The sequence below is a fragment of the Crassostrea angulata genome, chromosome 9, assembly GCF_025612915.1.
Source record: "Crassostrea angulata isolate pt1a10 chromosome 9, ASM2561291v2, whole genome shotgun sequence".
In the NCBI taxonomy this organism is placed as follows: Eukaryota; Metazoa; Mollusca; class Bivalvia; order Ostreida; family Ostreidae; genus Magallana; species Magallana angulata.
This window is the reverse complement of record NC_069119.1, coordinates 10399786-10418492: the sequence shown is the minus strand read 5'-3', so window position 1 is coordinate 10418492 and position 18707 is coordinate 10399786. Positions and strand designations below refer to the sequence as shown.

Here is an 18707-nt window from a genome sequence, read left to right as displayed (position 1 = left end):
CTGGTCTGTCTTTGGTCAGGTAGTTTAAAAATGGCGGCAGAAAGCGAAACCTCCAAAAATTGCTTTTTTTAATTAGCACAGCATGCAATGTGTTAAATTTTAGCGCGCACACATGTCAGATTTAATGTATTTACAAGGTATTGTCCGTCTTTTTCATGAACAGTAAAATTATAAGTAGCAATTAACATCTATTCATTTTTTTAACCAGACATAGACCAATGTGCATTCGAACACAGTTAATTTTCCTTCATACCGTGGTTTAACCCGGATAATGAACTCACCCATGGAGATGACAGAGCTTGAAATTGAGATGGGGCTGGAAAGAATTTGAATCATTGTCCCTAATACAATAAAATTGATATAAAACCTTTATTTATTTATTTATTTTGGTTGCACCATACATGTACTGGTAAAAATAAGAATTTTGAGTTGGGCATGTTAAAATGATGGGTCTACATGCCCGAAGGGCATGTGCTGAAAAAAATTTGTCGTGAAGACTGTGCTTCAATTTTATAGTCATATCACATGTTGAGAATTGCAGTTCTCAAAAAGATCCTTTCAAATTGTTTATATATGGGATATTCAGCTACATCAAACTCTGAACCTTCTTGTGAGACCAAAGAATTGTCCTGGAGCCAAATTCTTAACAATTACAAAGAATCATCTTGCTGATTAGTTTCTGAGAAGAAGATTCTTAAAGATTTACTCAATATATTCCTATGTAAAACTTTAACACCCCCCCCCCCAATGTGGCCTCACCCTACCTCCAGGGATCATGATTTTCACAATTTTGAATCTACACAACCTGAGGATACTTCCACACAAGTTTCAGCTTTCCTGGCTGATTAGTTTCTGAGGAGAAGATTTTTAAATATTAACTCTATATATTCCTATGTAAAACTTCAACCCCTCATTGTGGCCCCACCCTACCCCCTGGGGTCATGATTTTCACAACTTTGAATCTACACTACCTGAGGATGCTTCCACTCAAGTTTCAGCTTTCCTGGCTGATTAGTTTCTGAGAAGAAGATTTTTAAAGATTTACTCTATATATTCCTATGTAAAACTTTAACAACCCCCCCCCCCCCAATGTGGCCCCACCCTACCCCCAGGGATCATGATTTTCACAACTTTGAATCAACACTACCTGAGGATGCCTCCACACAAATTTCAGCTGTCCTGGTTGATTAGTTTCTGAGAAGAATTTTAAAGATTTACTCTATATATTCCTATGTAAAACTTCGACCCCCCAATGTGGCCCCACCCTAACCCCTGGGGTCATGATTTTCACAACTTTGAATCTACACTACCTGAGGATGCTTCCACTCAAGTTTCAGCTTTCCTGGCTGATTAGTTTCTGAGAAGAAGATTTTTAAAGATTTACTCTACATATTCCTATGTAAAACTTTAACACCCCCCCCCCCCCCCAATATGGCCCCACCCTACCCCCAGGGATCATGATTTTCACAACTTTGAATCTACACTACCTGAGGATGCCTCCACACAAATTTCAGCTGTCCTGGTTGATTAGTTTCTGAGAAGAAGATTTTTAAAGATTTACTCTATATATTCCTATGTAAAACTTCGACCCCCCATTGTGGCCCCACCCTACCCCCTGGGGTCATGATTTTCACAACTTTGAATCTACACTACCTGAGGATGCTTCCACACAAGTTTCAGCTTTCCTGACTGATTAGTTTCTGAGAAGAAGATTTTTAAAGATTTACTCTATATATTCCTATCTAAAACTTCGACCCCCCATTGTGGCCCCACCCTACACCCAGGGGGTCATGATTTTCACAACTATCAATCTACACTACCTGATGATGCTTTCACACAAGTTTCAGCTTTCCTGGCTAATTAGTTTCTGAGAAGAAGATTTTTAAAGATTTACTCTATATATTCCTTTGTAAAATTTCGACCCCCCATTGTGGCCCCACCCTACCCCCGGGGATCATGATTTTCACAACTATCAATCTACACTTCCTGATGATGCTTTCACACAAGTTTAAGCTTTCCTGACTGATTAGTTTCTGAGAAGAAGATTTTTAAAGATTTACTCTATATATTCCTTTGTAAAATTTCGACCACCCATTGTGGCCCCACCCTACCCTCATGGGGTCATGATTTTCACAACTATCAATCTACACTACCTGATGATGCTTTCACACAAGTTTCAGCTTTCCTGGCTAATTAGTTTTTGAGAAGAAGATTTTTAAAGATTTACTCTATATATTCCTTTGTAAAATTTCGACCCCCCATTGTGGCCCCACCCTACCCCCGGGGATCATGATTTTCACAATTTTGAATCTACACTACCTGATGAAGCTTTCACACAAGTGTCAGCTTTCCTGGCCGATTAGTTTCTGAGAAGAAGATTTTTAAAGATATACTCTATTTATTCATATGTTAAAATTCGACCCCCCACTGTGGCCCAACCCTACCCCCGGGGGTCATGATTTTCACAATTTAATATCTACACTACCTGAGGATGCTTCCACACAAGTTTCAGCTTTCCTGGTCTTATGGTTCATGAGAAGAAGATTTTTGAAAATTTCTCGAAAATTTTCATAAATTCCTAATTATCTCCCTTTGCAAAAGGGCGTGGCCCTTACTTTTCACAGCTTTGAGTCCCCTTAGGCTAAGGATGCTTTGTGCCAAGTTTGGTTGAAATTGGCCCAGTGGTTCTTGAGAAGATGTTGAAAATGTGAAAAGTTTACAGACAGACGGACAGACAGACAGACGGACGACAGACAAAATGTGATCAGAATAGCTCACTTGAGATTTCAGCTCAGGTGAGCTAAAAAGGTCTTTGCAAATAAAATTTGGTTTACATTAACTTAAAATGGAATTAGTGCTCTGTGAATTTGACCTCTCTAAAAGATGTTGATGAACAGTTATGTAAACAAATAAATACCTTGAACATTGCTTTGATTATTCTTCCCCCTAGAAAAGAAATTCAACAGTTACCATACTTTTTTTTAGGACTGTTGTATGAAAATTACATCTTATCCATTTGGCTATTCCAGTATGTTCCATTATTCTTAGGCTTACAAATTACAAGATCAATGAGAAATCTCAATCATTTAATACAAACTAATAAATTTGAGAAAGAGTCATTTTATATTAATTGATTGAAAAATTATCAAAACTTATGACATTGCACTATTTATCTACTGACAAAGGACTACAACTTAGAACTTCCCTTAACATTCCAACAAATTTATCACTATTTATCCAAAAATGATTTTCTCGGTTTCCTGTTACATCTGTGCTTTGATCCAAACTTTTCCACACTTTTCCATAGAACTTCCTATCGTACTTATTACATGTATATTGACTTACTGTAAATTCCTAATTAAACGCAACGAATTCATGTCCGCGTTATATTAGGACAAGCACCCCTCACGGATTTAAAACCTCACCTTTATTTTCTGAGAGTTGGTAACTATAAAAAATATGAATAAATGTCCGCGTTCACGATTTCATATTCTCGCTATTTGATACTTAACAGCGGGAATTTACAGTAATTATTTACATAAATTTCAATATTTATTTTACATCTCTGCCTTTTCATTCTTACATTTTCTTTTGCCTCTTCCACTCAAGGAATTCCTTGAACAACTCTTTGTCTTCGTCGTCTGTGTTGTTCCCTGGGGTCGGGGGCACCCTTTGGGGACCCCTATGGTCTCCATGACGACCCTGGTTATATGAGGTGAATTGGTTCTCCCCACCAGAATAACCTCTGAAATGTGATTAATACTAGGACTTGAACTTCATTCCTTCTCTTTTAAAGCAATAGTTACTGTATTAATTGCAAACATTTATTACTACATGTAATAATATTAAATAATATTGATATTAAAATACTACCATTAAAATTATGATAAATAATTTTTACTAATTAAAATACAAATTTTTTAAACACGCAAAGATGAATAAAAAATGCATTGAAATGATGGTGATGAAACAATCATATCCATAATATAAATTATGCAACATGAAAGCCCTTTATATATTCAGATTAGCAGTGTATACATGTGGCATCAGGATCCACTTGCAGCTATTTCTTACAACATTGCTGTAAAAAAGAATCTTGATATCAGACGGGAGATTTAGTAATGGATATACAGTAAAACTCGGTTATAGCAAAAGTCGTAGGGACAAATGGATTTACTTCGTTATATCCGTAACGAAGTATGTATCCGTATAAGGAATTCGTAGTAATAACTATAACAAATTCACTATAAACATGTTTTCTTATGCAAGACTACAATTTTTGCTAATTGAGGCTTAAAATAAAAATACATTCCTTTGATACCTTTAATAATCGGATTAAAAATTGAAAAATTTACATGAAAATAAATTCATTCAAACTATTATATTAAATGGTAGTGCAAACATTTTAAACAGTAAGAAATCCGTTATAAAAGTGTTAAATTTCATTATTATTCACCTCAAAATCAGTTCACTATATTCGTAAACTTGTTATATCCGAATTCATTATAACCGTAAAATTTTGCAAAGATTTGCTAAGAAATTTACAGGGGACTAAAAAAAACTTCGCTTTATCCAAAAATTCGCTATATCCGTGTTCGTACTAAACGAGTTTTACTATACATGTATGCCCAAAAACAGTTCTGTATGAAAAAATATCAGACAGTTTTGAGGCCCATTAGGGCTGAGAACTGTCTGATATTTTTTCATACAGAACTGTTTAAGGCATGTCTTGTACTTAAAACACCTCCATTGAATTTCATTGTTGATTTACCTGAGACAGTCCAATTATGAAATATATCTCTACTGTAACCCCTGGTGATGGTTTGATATTAAGAAGCTCACTATCATTGGACTGTCACAGGTAAAATCTTAGACTGCTGGAACAAAGGAATGACATCACAGCAGTGTTTTAACATTAGTGTAGATGACTGACCTTTGGTTGCCATTGTGGCTGTAGTCAAACACTGACTGGTTGTTGTAATCATCCACACTGCCATAGTTATCTCTGCATGTAAATTAAGAGAAAGATTTTTATGACATGACTGCATTGTAGTTGTATTCCTATCAACTTTATTACATGCTTAATATTAGATTTGTGGTTGTTTGAAAAATCGAAAGTAAAATCCAAGGAATTGGGGGGGGGGGATGGGGGGAGGGGGGGGGCATTCTAATACTATTTTATTCGTTCTGATTAAAAAAAACGTTTCTTTGATAGGCTCACAAAGATTGCTGCACAAGGATCAGAATTGCCAAGTAATCCAATAAAGGGTCGTGTCCCTTTGAACTTTTCAATTATCAATACTGTAAAACAACTTTTATTTGCATGTGAAAATTTTTGCGAGGCTCGTTATCTAGGTGTCATAACAACATTGATGTAGATAAGATTTGATTGCAAATATTATTTGCTGTGAGCCAGTCTATCTACTGAAAAGTGAAAATCATGAAATGCTTAAAGGTTTTAAGTGTGTATTAATATTAGTAACAGGTCAAGGAAAGATTCTCTTGTTAGGATGAACCCCTGGTTCCTATACCTGTGGCCCCTGGGCTGCTTTGAAGGGAAGTCATAGGGACTCTCTGAAGCCCTCTTGTTGTTGCCTCTATCTCTGCCACCACCATAACTCTCTGATAGGAAAAATATAAGACACATTTATACAACATGTACGATGAATTATTATAGCACGCCAACTACTCACTACGCCAACAGAATGTACTATAATTGCTGTGAAACATCAAGGTTAAAGCTGGTTAAGTTTTAAATTCCAATAAATTTCTTTGATAATTTGTTTAATTTTTAACCTATGGTACCATATAATAGCTTTACCATGCTCTATAGCAGTGTTATAGTCATGTAGGATGTCGATCTTCTCTTTCCAAGTGATTAAATATGATATAGTCTTACCTTGCTTAGCCAGGATATCTGGAGTAATTCTCTGTTTTTTCTTCTCTTGTACTGGTGGCCCTGGTTTGTTTTTAAGATCTGAAAGAAGATGGGAGAATAAGATGGTGCAACTGCCCATTTGGTTTAGTCGTAAAATACAATTTCAAATTAACCATTTTTTCAATTAAATATATTTGATATATTCTAATACAAGTTTACAAAAGGGTTATTTCTAACTATATTCAGTTTGAAATATTTCAAAAAACGATAAGAAAAAATAATAAATCCTTAAAGTTTTGATGGTATCGAACCCACAACTTAAAAAAAACCCAAGCTTTATAAAGTTACCTAATGCCTGGTGCTCTAACCACTGAGCCATTTCATTTACTACAAAGTGCGTTGTTTAAATGCTATATGAGATGTTGGCAACGAATTTACGGACTTGTATTATTTTTCTAAAATGTTCAATTGTTGGGCTACAAAATGACATTTTAAAGTATAGTGGGTCATATCTCCACATTTTTGTTGATTAAAATTGGTTCAAATTCCATTAAATCGCATTTTGACTATGACAAAAATATGGAGTTCATGCAGTCCCAAGAGAAAAGGCACTGAAGTTATAAAAGCAAGACAATTTGGAGGTTTTGACATGCATACAGCAGTTTAAATCAACCTATTACGAGTATTTAAATCAACCTATTACAAGTATTTAAAATATTCAAGGGTTACAAACTGATGTTACGTTAAATATACACTAATTTTAATCATTTTTTAAAAAAATTATCAGATTTAATAATATTTTGATTTTGCAGTATCTAATCATTCCTCATATGGGCATATTACACGCCTTATTCACCCATCTTCTTTTACATTTTATGATAAATGTGTAGTACATTATACATATAAACTAACAATGTAAAGATACAAGGATGGAAATGAAAGATACTGATTATATTAAATGAAATTTGACGCAAAATACACCAAACATTGTGCAGATTGAAAAAAATTTTCACGAAGTCATTTTTTCTCTAACAATTAGATGCAATGTGTTAAACATTTTTTGTTTACAAATCTCTTCAAAATTCATTTTCCCACTTATAATGCAGCAACAGATTTTTCCATATCTACTAGTATGGATACAGAATTATTATCGCCCCATGTTTTATTGTCCTTTCACACTTGGAAGCATTTTCGCCCCGACCAAGACACAGAAAATATACTTTTTTTCTAATCAACACTGACAGTTATTAAAAACTTGTTTTGAATTTCCTGTGTCTTAAAATCTCCCTATGACAATGAGGGCAAAAGTGGGAATATGATAAAGGCTTAATTAAGGCAATTGTTTCCCTTTATAGTTACATACATTATCATTATTCTTGACTACCGACCTTCCAGAAACGTGTCCACTGTGATTCCGGATTTACTCAGCAGATTTGCCGCTATTGTCTCTGTCGCATGATCGATCTCCAGCTTGACCTTGATTTTGCCCTGACCGTCACGCTTCATGCAGTCAAGAGCAAATTCCTCTGCAGATGCATTTTGCTCAGACTTTTTCCTGCTCGTATTGGAGTTCATATGGCTATAAATGTCTGGATGGTTTTCTTTCTGTAATAGACATTTTATAAAATGTTTTGGTTCTTCTAAGTTAACTGAAAATTTATCATCTGATAACTACTTGTATATATGAATTATCAATACAAGAGATTTCAAATGCCATGATCGAGTGTCTACAGTCGTTTTCTACAGTCAATTCAATTATCAAATGTTTTGTACAATAGATACATTTTCTGTGCAAGAAACTCCTGAAAAAACCCCCAAATAAACATGTGTATTAACTGTTTAACAAAGACTTGACTGGCCCAGAGGCTCTGACATATTGGCAGGCACACTATGCCAGTGGTTGAACCATTGAGTATTGAAACTCATATATTTTGACTGACATTCACACATTGACCGGCTTAGTACTTAAGAGTAGGTACTTACAAAGTAATTCATTCTGTGTTTGAAGCCGGTGGCATGCGACAGGACCGTATTCATGTCACACTTGGATTCACACAAGTTACAGACGTATGTCGGCCGAATAGATGGGTCAGATTTCTGGAACTCAGTGAAATATTGCAAACCTGTAAAACAGATGAAATAAAACATGAATTAAATTATAACTTACAATTTTGTTAAGATAAAATTACAGGCAAAGATTAGATGGCAAAATGTAAGCCTGTTAAAAATGATAAATATATCAATTTTGAAAATACAATCATAAACAAAGAATAGCAGGCATTCTGGAAACCTGAAAACATACCTATGACAAACAATATGAAATTATAGGCAAAGTTATATACATGACTTATGTATAATATATTGTATACTTGGTTATTTTCGCCCCTTGTATTTTTTTGCCCTTCTACACTTGCAAACAGTTTCGCTCTGTCTTGATTTCACCATGATACAGTTGTCTTACCGGTAAAAGAGATATAAATTGAGACATTGGAATTCGCCCAGTCTTAAATTTGCCCGCTGACAACGAGGGCGAAAGGATTGAAAATAAAAGGGAGGCGAATATTTCACTGCATACAAAACATGGATCACTACATCCCAGACTAATCTAACCATATTCTCTTTTAAGAAGTGGACAGGCATAGCCTCAGTGTATTGGATCAAGGCTATTAAATATATACATGTCTGTCCACTTGTCTAAAGGGTGTAGCCTTACCAATGATTGGCAGATCTGACTATTTACAACTTTATATGCCTGTCCACTTGTCTAAAGGGTGTAGCCTTACCAATGATTGGCAGATCTGACTATTTACAACTTTATATGCCTGTCCACTTGTCTAAAGGGTGTAGCCTTACCAATGATTGGCAGATCTGACTATTTACATCTTTACATGCCTGTCCACTTGTCTAAAGGGTGTAGCCTTACCAATGATTGGCAGATCTGACTATTTACAACTTTACATGCCTGTCCACTTGTCTAAAGGGTGTGTAGCCTTACCAATGATTGGCAGATCTGACTATTTACAACTTTACATGCCTGTCCACTTGTCTAAAGGGTGTGTAGCCTTACCAATGATTGGCAGATCTGACTATTTACATCTTTACATGCCTGTCCACTTGTCTAAAGGGTGTAGCCTTACCAATGATTGGCAGATCTGACTATTTACAACTTTACATGCCTGTCCACTTGTCTAAAGGGTGTGTAGCCTTACCAATGATTTGCAGATCTGACTATTTACATCTTTACATGCCTGTCCACTTGTCTATAGGGTGTGTAGCCTTACCAATGATTGGCAGATCTGACTATTTACATCTTTACATGCCTGTCCACTTGTCTAAAGGGTGTAGCCTTACCAATGATTGGCAGATCTGACTATTTACATCTTTATATGCCTGTCCACTTGTCTAAAGGGTGTAGCCTTACCAATGATTGGCAGATCTGACTATATACATCTTTACAAGCCTGTCCACTTGTCTAAAGGGTGTAGCTTTACCAATGATTGGCAGATCTGAATATTTACATCTTTACATGCCTGTCCACTTGTCTTAAGGGTGTAGCCTTACCAATGATTGGGAGGTCTGACTTCCTGATGACGTGCTCTACTCTGGAGGGTTGAGAACAGACTACCATTTTTTTCTTGTCCTCCTTAAACTCTGCTCCTGGATCTGTAGATAAAAATAATGTTAAATACCATATACAACTAACAATAAATCAAAACAAAAATAAAATACAGTATACCTTAGTCCTTGTTATACATTTTACAAAAACATTCTTTTGATAAATATTTTTTTATAAAGATTGTCAGAACAAATATGTAACTATTTCAAATGTTTTATTTTCCATAGAACAGCTTTTAAAATGTAGATTCTTTTTACTTTCGATAAATTTTTAAAATTATTGTTATTAATTGATCTTCAATTTTTTACAGTTTATATTCCTAGATCAATAAAAAAATTCTATTGAACAAATAACATATCTTTCCCTCTCTCTCAATTCACTCAATCTTGCATTCTTATAACTTGATCAGTTTATTCACTCCTTCTCTCAATATTTAAATTCATGTGTGTATGTTTTTAAGCTATTTATTTACGCATTTGTCATATTCAAATTTCAATGAACTTTAATTCAGAATTACAACAAATCTATTCTCTTGTTAGAGATTCTATAAAACATACAAATTTTTTTGATCAACAAAAAATGAATTTCGGAAAATTCATTTTTCTTATCAATAATATCAAAATGTCCCAATTTTTTCTTTTTGATCGGCATCAAATCATTATTATATGATGGACTTCAAAACATTTCAAAAATTCTGAAATGCTTCAGAATTTTTCAATTCCCAAAGGAAAAACCATTTGGGAATTATCACAATTTGATTCCAGCCACAGTTTAAGAATGCTTTATTTTCCAAATATCTAATTTGGAACTTTAAACTTCCTCAAAGGTTATCTGCCCTTTGAGTATACTTTTTAAATATACAACGAACATTCACCATTTCTAAATACCTGTTTAGAAATGTATTTTAGGTCTTTCATACTTACCCCCTTTTCCGAGAAAAAATTTCTGTTAAAGAAAATAAACAAAAATATGTAAATTTATTCATGAAAATTAAAGTATTATATTTTGTGAATCAACACAATGAAATTAGAATCTGTAAAAAATCAAATATAATGCAAGTATACACAATATAATCTGTTGAAGTCAATATATTATTTTTCCAATTAATTAGTACGATAAATTAATCAATATAATTTATCTGAAGAACTGCAGTCACTGTACTGAATTTATTTTGTTTTACAGATGTAAAATGAATTCAATTTGCATTAAAAATGAAATACATGATCTTTTAAATAATTGTTTTTAAATTTTAGCAATCGTTTCTAATCAATTTTAATTTCCAAAGATGTAAGGAAAAACAACAATTATTTATACATGTTTAATTTAGTAGAGTTCATGCCATATCATAACATATATCATATCATGTTATCATACCTCTACTTATTTTTCACTACATGAGAGTAATTTGATATATTTTACTGATTCCCTGACAAACTGATTCCCTGCAAAACAGACTGATTCCCTGCAAAAAGTTGGGTCAGTTCGATGAACTGATACACCCATATTCGGAACACTTAGTATTTTCTTTTCACCAATTGAAAGGAAAAGTTCCAAAATATTCCGAATAAAATTATGATTATTCGATTCATAACCACATTTAATTCATGTTGCTTTTTGATTGGCTATACGTATTCATCATTTTCGTATAGCATAACTTGCCTACATGTACATCAAAGTACATAGTACATCGCACGTGTAATTTCATTACATGTACATTTTTTTTTATCAGGAACTTGCTCTCTGGGAACTGGAATCTTGCTGACTCCCTCAATGGTATACTTTAATTGGAGAAGTATTGTAGATAACTCACCAAAATGTATTAATTATAGAATTTTTAAAACAAATCTCAATTTAGAAAAGTACTTGTTGATTTTACCTACAGATCTACGGATCACGTTTACAAAATTACGAACATGTAATCATCGATTCCCCATTGAAACAGGTAGATGGCATAATATTGAAAAACATTTAAGAAAATGTACAATGTGTGATTCTAATAGTATTGGGGATGAATTTCATTATATTTTAGAATGTACATATTTTGTAAACGACAGAAAAACGTTTTTACCCAAGAGATATTATGAAAACCCAAATATTATAAAATTTAACGAGCTCATGAATACTTTTAATGTAGAAAAACTAAGAAACTTTCAATATTTATTAAGAAAATTTTCAAAGTCTGTTCTTCCAGAAACCAACTTTAACAACCTATTGTATTGTGATTTTAACTTTTTTTTGGTCATTATTACTTCTACTGTACATGTGATCCTTGACTGTATTCGTGTACATTTGTATATACTGATTTTGAACCTCAAATACCAGTGAACTGGTCTTGAGCGAATAAAGAATTGAAAAAAAAATTGAATTGAATACTATTGCATTAACCTAAAATTTTAGGGTTACCGGAAAATTAATTATAATTATATTAATTTAACAATATAATAAAAACATAATTAATCAATAAAAATTGTCAAAATTAATGTTAATTAACAACTAATTTGTAAATTCAGTAATACAGAACACTGTAAAGCAACTTTATTTCCAGGTTTTAAAGAAATAAACAGCAATTTAAAGAGTTCACTGGGATATGAACTTGGTTGGTCACCTGAAAAAATCCTCTGAAGCCTGAAGGCCAAATTATGTGTGAGTTTCTTTACTCAAATATACATGTACACTTCATGTATATAAGCTTTAAAATACCACCGTTTATTTTAAAGCCTGCATGAATCCATTATTTCTTGATAAGAAATAACATCATCAAGAAATGAATGTTTTGGGCTACACACAGTACTTCTACAGGGGGTCAGTAAGACCATTAATTCAACGGCCCGGACCATTCACAACTTATGTTAACTTTGAATTCAACAAGTTCATGAATTCCATCCTCTTCAATGCCATATTCTCTAAACGTATGGGATTGAATGTGGAGAAATATATCAGAATTCTAATGGAAGACATTCTAATCATATATTACATGTATCCTAACATGCATTACACTATGACTTTTAAACTGATGTTTTATTCACAAAATTTAATGCCCTGTTTTTAAATTGGAAACACCAGTCAACAAAATTAAATAAGGTACAAAATTAATGTACGGTATGCACACAACTATTTATGCTATTCAAAATTTTTTTAAAGGAGCTTTCAGACAGAATGGATACCTAAATAACCAGAGCACATATTATCATGTCCTGTTATCCATTTCTTTGTATTGAGCTTGTGTTTTGTTTGTGTCATTTTTTTTTTTTTTTTTTTTTTTTTGGGGGGGGGGGTTCTCTTGTATGTAAAATGACCAATGTGGAATTCATGTAATACATGAATTCCACATTTATATGTTTTATTAAATATTTGAAACTGTATTTATCACATCTAAATTTTGTTGTGTAATAAAATTCAAATTTATAGATTTTTAGGTAGGAATTTCCATTTCAAATCCATTTCAAACAAAAGTTTTAATTGCTGTCTTTTTCCGATTTTCGGATTGATCAATTTTTCTGCTGTTTTAAAATGGTTTTATTTGTTTAAAAATCCTTTTAATTGTTGCACAATTACACTTCAGGAAGCAAACAACCTTATTTGCTAACAGTTTTATGCTGATAGAATCTCTCCAAAGTGTTTTAAAAATCTGTTCCAATATTTTTCATATTTTTCCCTCTTTCACTTCTTTCTCAACAATCACACACACTTTCATTATTACCAAAAATTCTTTGCAGAATAAAAATACAAAATAACAATTCAAATAACATGAAAAACTGAGTCTTCTTCTCTTCCTTGTCAACCTACCATTCTATGCTTGGTTCCTTCAACATGCATTTCAAAGTTCTTCTGACTCGTGCAGTTAACATCGCAGACCTGTGGATTAAAAAAACTCATTTTTTTAGCATCATCATTTGGTGAAGTTTTATTAGGCAGATATCAAAATAAGCTATTTTACTCATATTTCAACTTAAGTTTATTAATCACTTAAGCCCCCCCCCCCCCCCCCCCATCCTAAAAAAAAATTACATTCCCATAAATATAGAGAACATTAACTCTGCCACTGAATTGTCACCACAACAGCATCAAAGTTATTGAGAAATAGTCAATCTCTACAATATGACAGATAAAAGAACTATATATGATATGAGTTAAATTTGGGACCCATAATTCGCCATTTTCTAAAGTGTTTCTGGTACAATAAAATGTATATGTTATATTTTAGAAAAAATATATTTTTTACTTTAATATTTATTTAATTTATTTGCACTCACTGGCAGTATATGACATCAGAAGTGAAGCTGTTTTTATAATTCAACCAAAATCAGTCAAAAATTGACAGTTTTCTTATTGTTTTATGGATGGGAAAAATAGAGCGCATGCTTGAACAAGGAAATTTTTTTTTCACTAATTAGCCTTGGCTAGATACATTTCTGATTAAAATATTTTGTTTGTTCAAGCATGCACTCTATGTTTCCTGCAAGAAAAACTGCTTGAAAAATTGCAAAATTGGCGGGAAAAGGTTGTCTTCGCGATGTCATATTTCTAAATTGTGGGCAGTTGAATCAAAATGAACATTATGTAAAAACATCACATATATATCTGTACAAAGAAAACAAAGAATTACAGTAAAATGATGATGTTCATTTTAGGGGGCCATTTTAGACCCATATCATATATAGTCCTTTACCCAGCACACATATAATACATGAATTTCAAACAGACCTTGCAGTAAAAGTCACTCGGGAATTGAGGCTTTCCAAGTGTATCTGGGTCAATGTCCCTCTCGCTTGCTGGAATTTTCTCGGGGGGCTCCATCCAGTTACTTGTGTAAAAGTTGTAGTCATCCTGACCTTCCCCTCCCTCCATGTTGCTGTCGTCATAGGCCCTGCCCTGACCGTAGTTTTCCTCCCGGCGGCCGTAATCCTGGAAGTTACCTCCTCTCTCATTGTACCCAGAATACCCCTCCACTTCCTGTTCCTGTCTGCCTCTCTGGCCCAGTTCTATTGCGTTTGCATCGCTGAAATTTATACCATACCTATTGTGACCTTGGCCTCTCCCTTGTCCAAATGAACCTCTGAAATTCTGCCCTTGACTGTGTCCTCTGCCATGACCTTGATCAAAATGACCTCTGCCATGACCTTGATCAAAATGACCTCTGCCATGACCTTGATCAAAATTACCCCTCTTGGCCGGTGACTGGTACCCCCCTAGATTAATTCCCCTCCCTATGCCTCGTTTGGGATTGAATCCAACCTGACGCAAATACTCCATGTCCCTCTCTGAGGCCAAATTTTCCATTTTGGTAGTTGATGCAGGTGAAAATGTCACTGCCTCATCTGAAGTATCAAGAAGAAACATATTTTATTTCTCATGACACACTCTGCTGACCTCTTTTATGTATAATGTTATTGTAATAAGAAAAATTCCAAAACCATGAACTATGGTTTATGTGGGTTTTTTTAGCTGAATGATTTTTTAATGAAGATAAAATTCTACTGTAGCTTTAGGTCATTAAAATACAGAGCCAAACATAATACATTTATATTAAGAACTTTTGGAAAATAAATTTCATTTTATCAGTATCTCAAATTTACAAAAGGAAAATTCACCCAGACCCCATACCTTTTTCTTCATCCATTGTTTGACTTGTATTGTTGTCTTTTTCTGCCTCCATTACTTTCTGAGTGTGGAGTAAGCCTCTTGTGTGTTTCCAGTATGCCTGAAACCAATCAAATTTTTCCCTGAAGTCAAGGCATTTCAGTTTTATAGATAAACCTGTGTCATCTGAATGTCTCAATATGGTTCACTTTCAAAACATATTTTGTGAAGCATGAGAAATAAAATTGAAAAAAAACCCATAAATGTATTTTGTTGAGCAAGGTGCCCCTTAATGTGCCTTCATTGAATGAAAATGCTATGGCGACTCAATTTCACAGTGAAAGCTTTTTGAGTGTCCCTTCAACTCACCTTTGTTACATTTCATTATCAAAAGCATAACTTTTAAGATATAGAATAACCTCCAAATTTTATTGACCAATTCTACTTCAATTTCTGTTTATAAACTTCAAGGGTTAACAACTAACCTCATCACTTTCAAATGGCATTTTACAATAATGACAAAAGCCTGTATCTTCTTCCTCTCCTCCACCTTCTTCCATCCCCTGACCTCCCCATCCTCCTGAATCATTTCCTCCATAATTTTCATCTTCTACACCATGTTCTTGACTATGGAAGGTCTCTTGAGTTGACTGCTGGTGAGACTCTTCTACATCTTTAGAAAATGGCTCCTGATTGGCTGATTCATCATAGTATGGATTCTGATTGGCTGACTCCGTTGGGAAGTCAAAATCATTCTGATTGGTTGTTTGTTCAGAAAAGGAGTCCTGATTGGATGATTCATTAATGTTGGAGTCCTGATTGGATATATCTTCATAAAATGAACTAGGATTGAAACTTGGCTTGGTGATCAATTGTTTATCAGAACCTGAATTTGAATCAGGATTTTTAATCAGTGGTTTCTGAGAACTGGAATTGGAATCTGACTTGTTTATAACCTTTTTATCAGAACTTAAAGTTGAAAACGGCTTGTTTATCTGTTTTTCAGAACTTGTGTCCTTGCTTTTAATTTGCCCTGAATTATTGTTTTGTCCATCTGACACACCTAGAGTAAAAAAGCATGAAAACATGAAATAAACATTTGTGAAATTTAATATTATTATTATACAAGCATTAATCAGCCATTAAAACAAATTATAAGCACTTTTTAAATTTCAATTTGACATGCCAGAATTCTTTAAATGTGTTGGTCATTATGATGTCTTATGGTCAAGATCTAGTAAATGAAAGGTGCCTACAGGTTTATGAAATTCAAGATATAAATTCTTTTAATGATGCTTCATAACATATATTTGTTTCATAGGGTGTACCGGGGCTTTAATTTTTGGTAAACACAATGAAAAATCATGTTTTAAACAACCATTTTCTATGAAATATGAAGGATAAAAGAAACAAATATTGGAGTTTTGTCCATTTTTGACTAATGAAATATATCTAGATTGCCTGCAGTCTCTCCAAATATCGACATTAAACAAGCTCCTGACCTCCTCTTTAAATGTTTCAATGTCAAATTGAATATAGGTACCGGGATTACTTTTCCCGTGAATATAGAATGTCAAAATATTGTTTTATTTTCCACATAATTCCTTTAAAGTCGTAAAATACGGGAAAAGATTCATCAAATCAATTATGACGTCATAATGGTTCTAGCACCAAAAAGACACGCTGGATTCATTTACTAGATCTTGACCTTAATTAAATAAGTCATTTTTTTTCTTATTTCGATCCTGATGAGCTAGGAAAATTGTAGCTATGAAATGAGTTACAAGTGCATCAGCAAGGATACTTATTGTTATTTATGCTTGTGGTAAAGTATGCGTTTTCTGGAGTGAACCAATATGTGTGGGTAAAAATAAAAAACATTACATATTTTCCCTCACGTTTGCAAATTTAGTGTCACATTATGGGGCCAGTGATGGGGTTTAAAAGAAAACCAGAAGCAAGTAAAGTGAAGATACATGTACCAGTAGAAAAATGTCTGTGCATGGACATGGTGGAATTTTTTGAAATTGAATATTTGTCCAGAATGTGTTGGTAATAAGATTAATAATTAAGTTCAAAATAAGTGCTCGTGATTTTGCCCCGTAAATTGCAACTTTTTTAAAACGTTTACCAAAAACTGTATTTACCAGGTCATCCATCCAATTTCTTTTTAGACGAAAGTCTGTCCCAAGATATGTATGCCGCACATTTTCCCAAATTATACTATAATTATAAATATCTGTTTTCAAAACGATGTCCATACAATAGTATGAAAAAATCACAAGATTTCCCCTTTGGAACGCCCCTCTAGCTTCTCGGGTTTCAATACACTTCTAAGAATATCAAGTCTACACAGTACAAGGATTTTGTATTTCATGAGAGATGAAAGTACCCAGTTTATAATGTTGAAAAATTGTGCAAGGTATTTCGAGTGACTTCAGAATGAAGAAAAGATGTAAACATTTCTCTGTAAAAAATCTGTTTTCATTCCAGACCTGTGATTTTTCTGAGTGAAAAATGATTTGTTGATGAAGGTATCTTGGGAGTTTTCCCTTTCATCGATTTCAATTGCACTTTTTTCACAGGTTTGTGTATTTTTTATTAAAAATTGTCCAAATGTGTGGCATATATATCCTGGGGCAGACTATAGACGCGATAAATCTTGCTGAGATTACCTACAGTTTTGATATAGACACTTCATGGTAACTTGAGACTTAATACTGCTGAATGGCAATTAAATTAATAAATCTTGCTGAAGTTGGTGAAAAATTAAATAACGTAGATTAAACAATTGACATAATGTCATAACACCAAACTATGAGCGCTTTGATCACTAACTACAGTCGCCGCAGTTTGACTACATTAATGAGATCGAACTCACTTAAGTCCAACTGAAATAAAACCGTTGTCCAACCAACGGAGAGACTCTTGTCTGACTCTGGTCAGGTAGTTTTAAGATGGCTGCGGAAAGCAAAACCTCCAAATTTTGCTTTTTTTAAATCAGCACAACATGCAATCTGTTAAATTTTAATTTAGGCGCACACATATTATTTTATGTGTATTGTCCTTCCTTTTTCATGAACAATAAAATCATCTCATTTTTTATTACCAGACATCGAAAAATGTGCGTTCACCGTAAGTTTTCCTTCCTACTTTAGTTGATGATCGAACTGGCCCTATGTCATTCTGCCCTGCAAACGAGCATTACCGCAGTTACCATGAAGAAAAGCTACGTGTAAACTTCCAGAAATGCCATTAGCATAGCGTCTGTGTTAAAATGAAAATATAAGACAGTCTATGGGTTTGTACCTTTTACATCTGTAGGAGGTGTTTCAACCTCGCTGCGGGGAATCATTGGGGTAGCTTTAAAACCCCTGAATGGTGTATTGAATGCACCTCTGGGAATAAACTGTCGTGGTCTTGGAGCCCTCGATGCTTCAAAACTAGGTCTTGGGGGCGCAGCTAATAGCCCTCTGGACGGACGCACTGCAGGGGCTCTTGGTCGAAGGAGGGCAGGGCCGCCTGGGCGAGGGTACTGAAATCTCGCTGCATGTCCAGGGAATCTACCTCTTCCACGATACTCCATATTGATAAACTGGTTCTCTACGGTAATGCGAACCAGTCAACAACCGT

At 34.0% G+C, this 18707-nt stretch overlaps 1 protein-coding gene across 1 annotated transcript in view; it reads right to left on the bottom strand.

Annotated features, from left to right (window-relative positions):
- The window catches only part of LOC128162711 (uncharacterized), a 24218-nt gene extending 5511 nt beyond the window's left edge, over positions 1-18707 (bottom strand). The window contains exons 1-14 of the mRNA XM_052825991.1: positions 18384-18707; positions 15560-16137; positions 15099-15195; positions 14199-14812; positions 13281-13349; positions 10418-10439; positions 9440-9541; positions 7862-8001; positions 7267-7483; positions 5900-5977; positions 5532-5622; positions 4934-5005; positions 3584-3745; positions 2918-2946 (exon numbers count right to left, since the gene is read on the bottom strand). Coding sequence (XP_052681951.1) covers positions 2918-2946; positions 3584-3745; positions 4934-5005; positions 5532-5622; positions 5900-5977; positions 7267-7483; positions 7862-8001; positions 9440-9541; positions 10418-10439; positions 13281-13349; positions 14199-14812; positions 15099-15195; positions 15560-16137; positions 18384-18660 — 2548 coding nt within the window. The 5' untranslated portion in view covers positions 18661-18707. The remainder of the gene's footprint in view (positions 1-2917; positions 2947-3583; positions 3746-4933; positions 5006-5531; positions 5623-5899; positions 5978-7266; positions 7484-7861; positions 8002-9439; positions 9542-10417; positions 10440-13280; positions 13350-14198; positions 14813-15098; positions 15196-15559; positions 16138-18383) is intronic.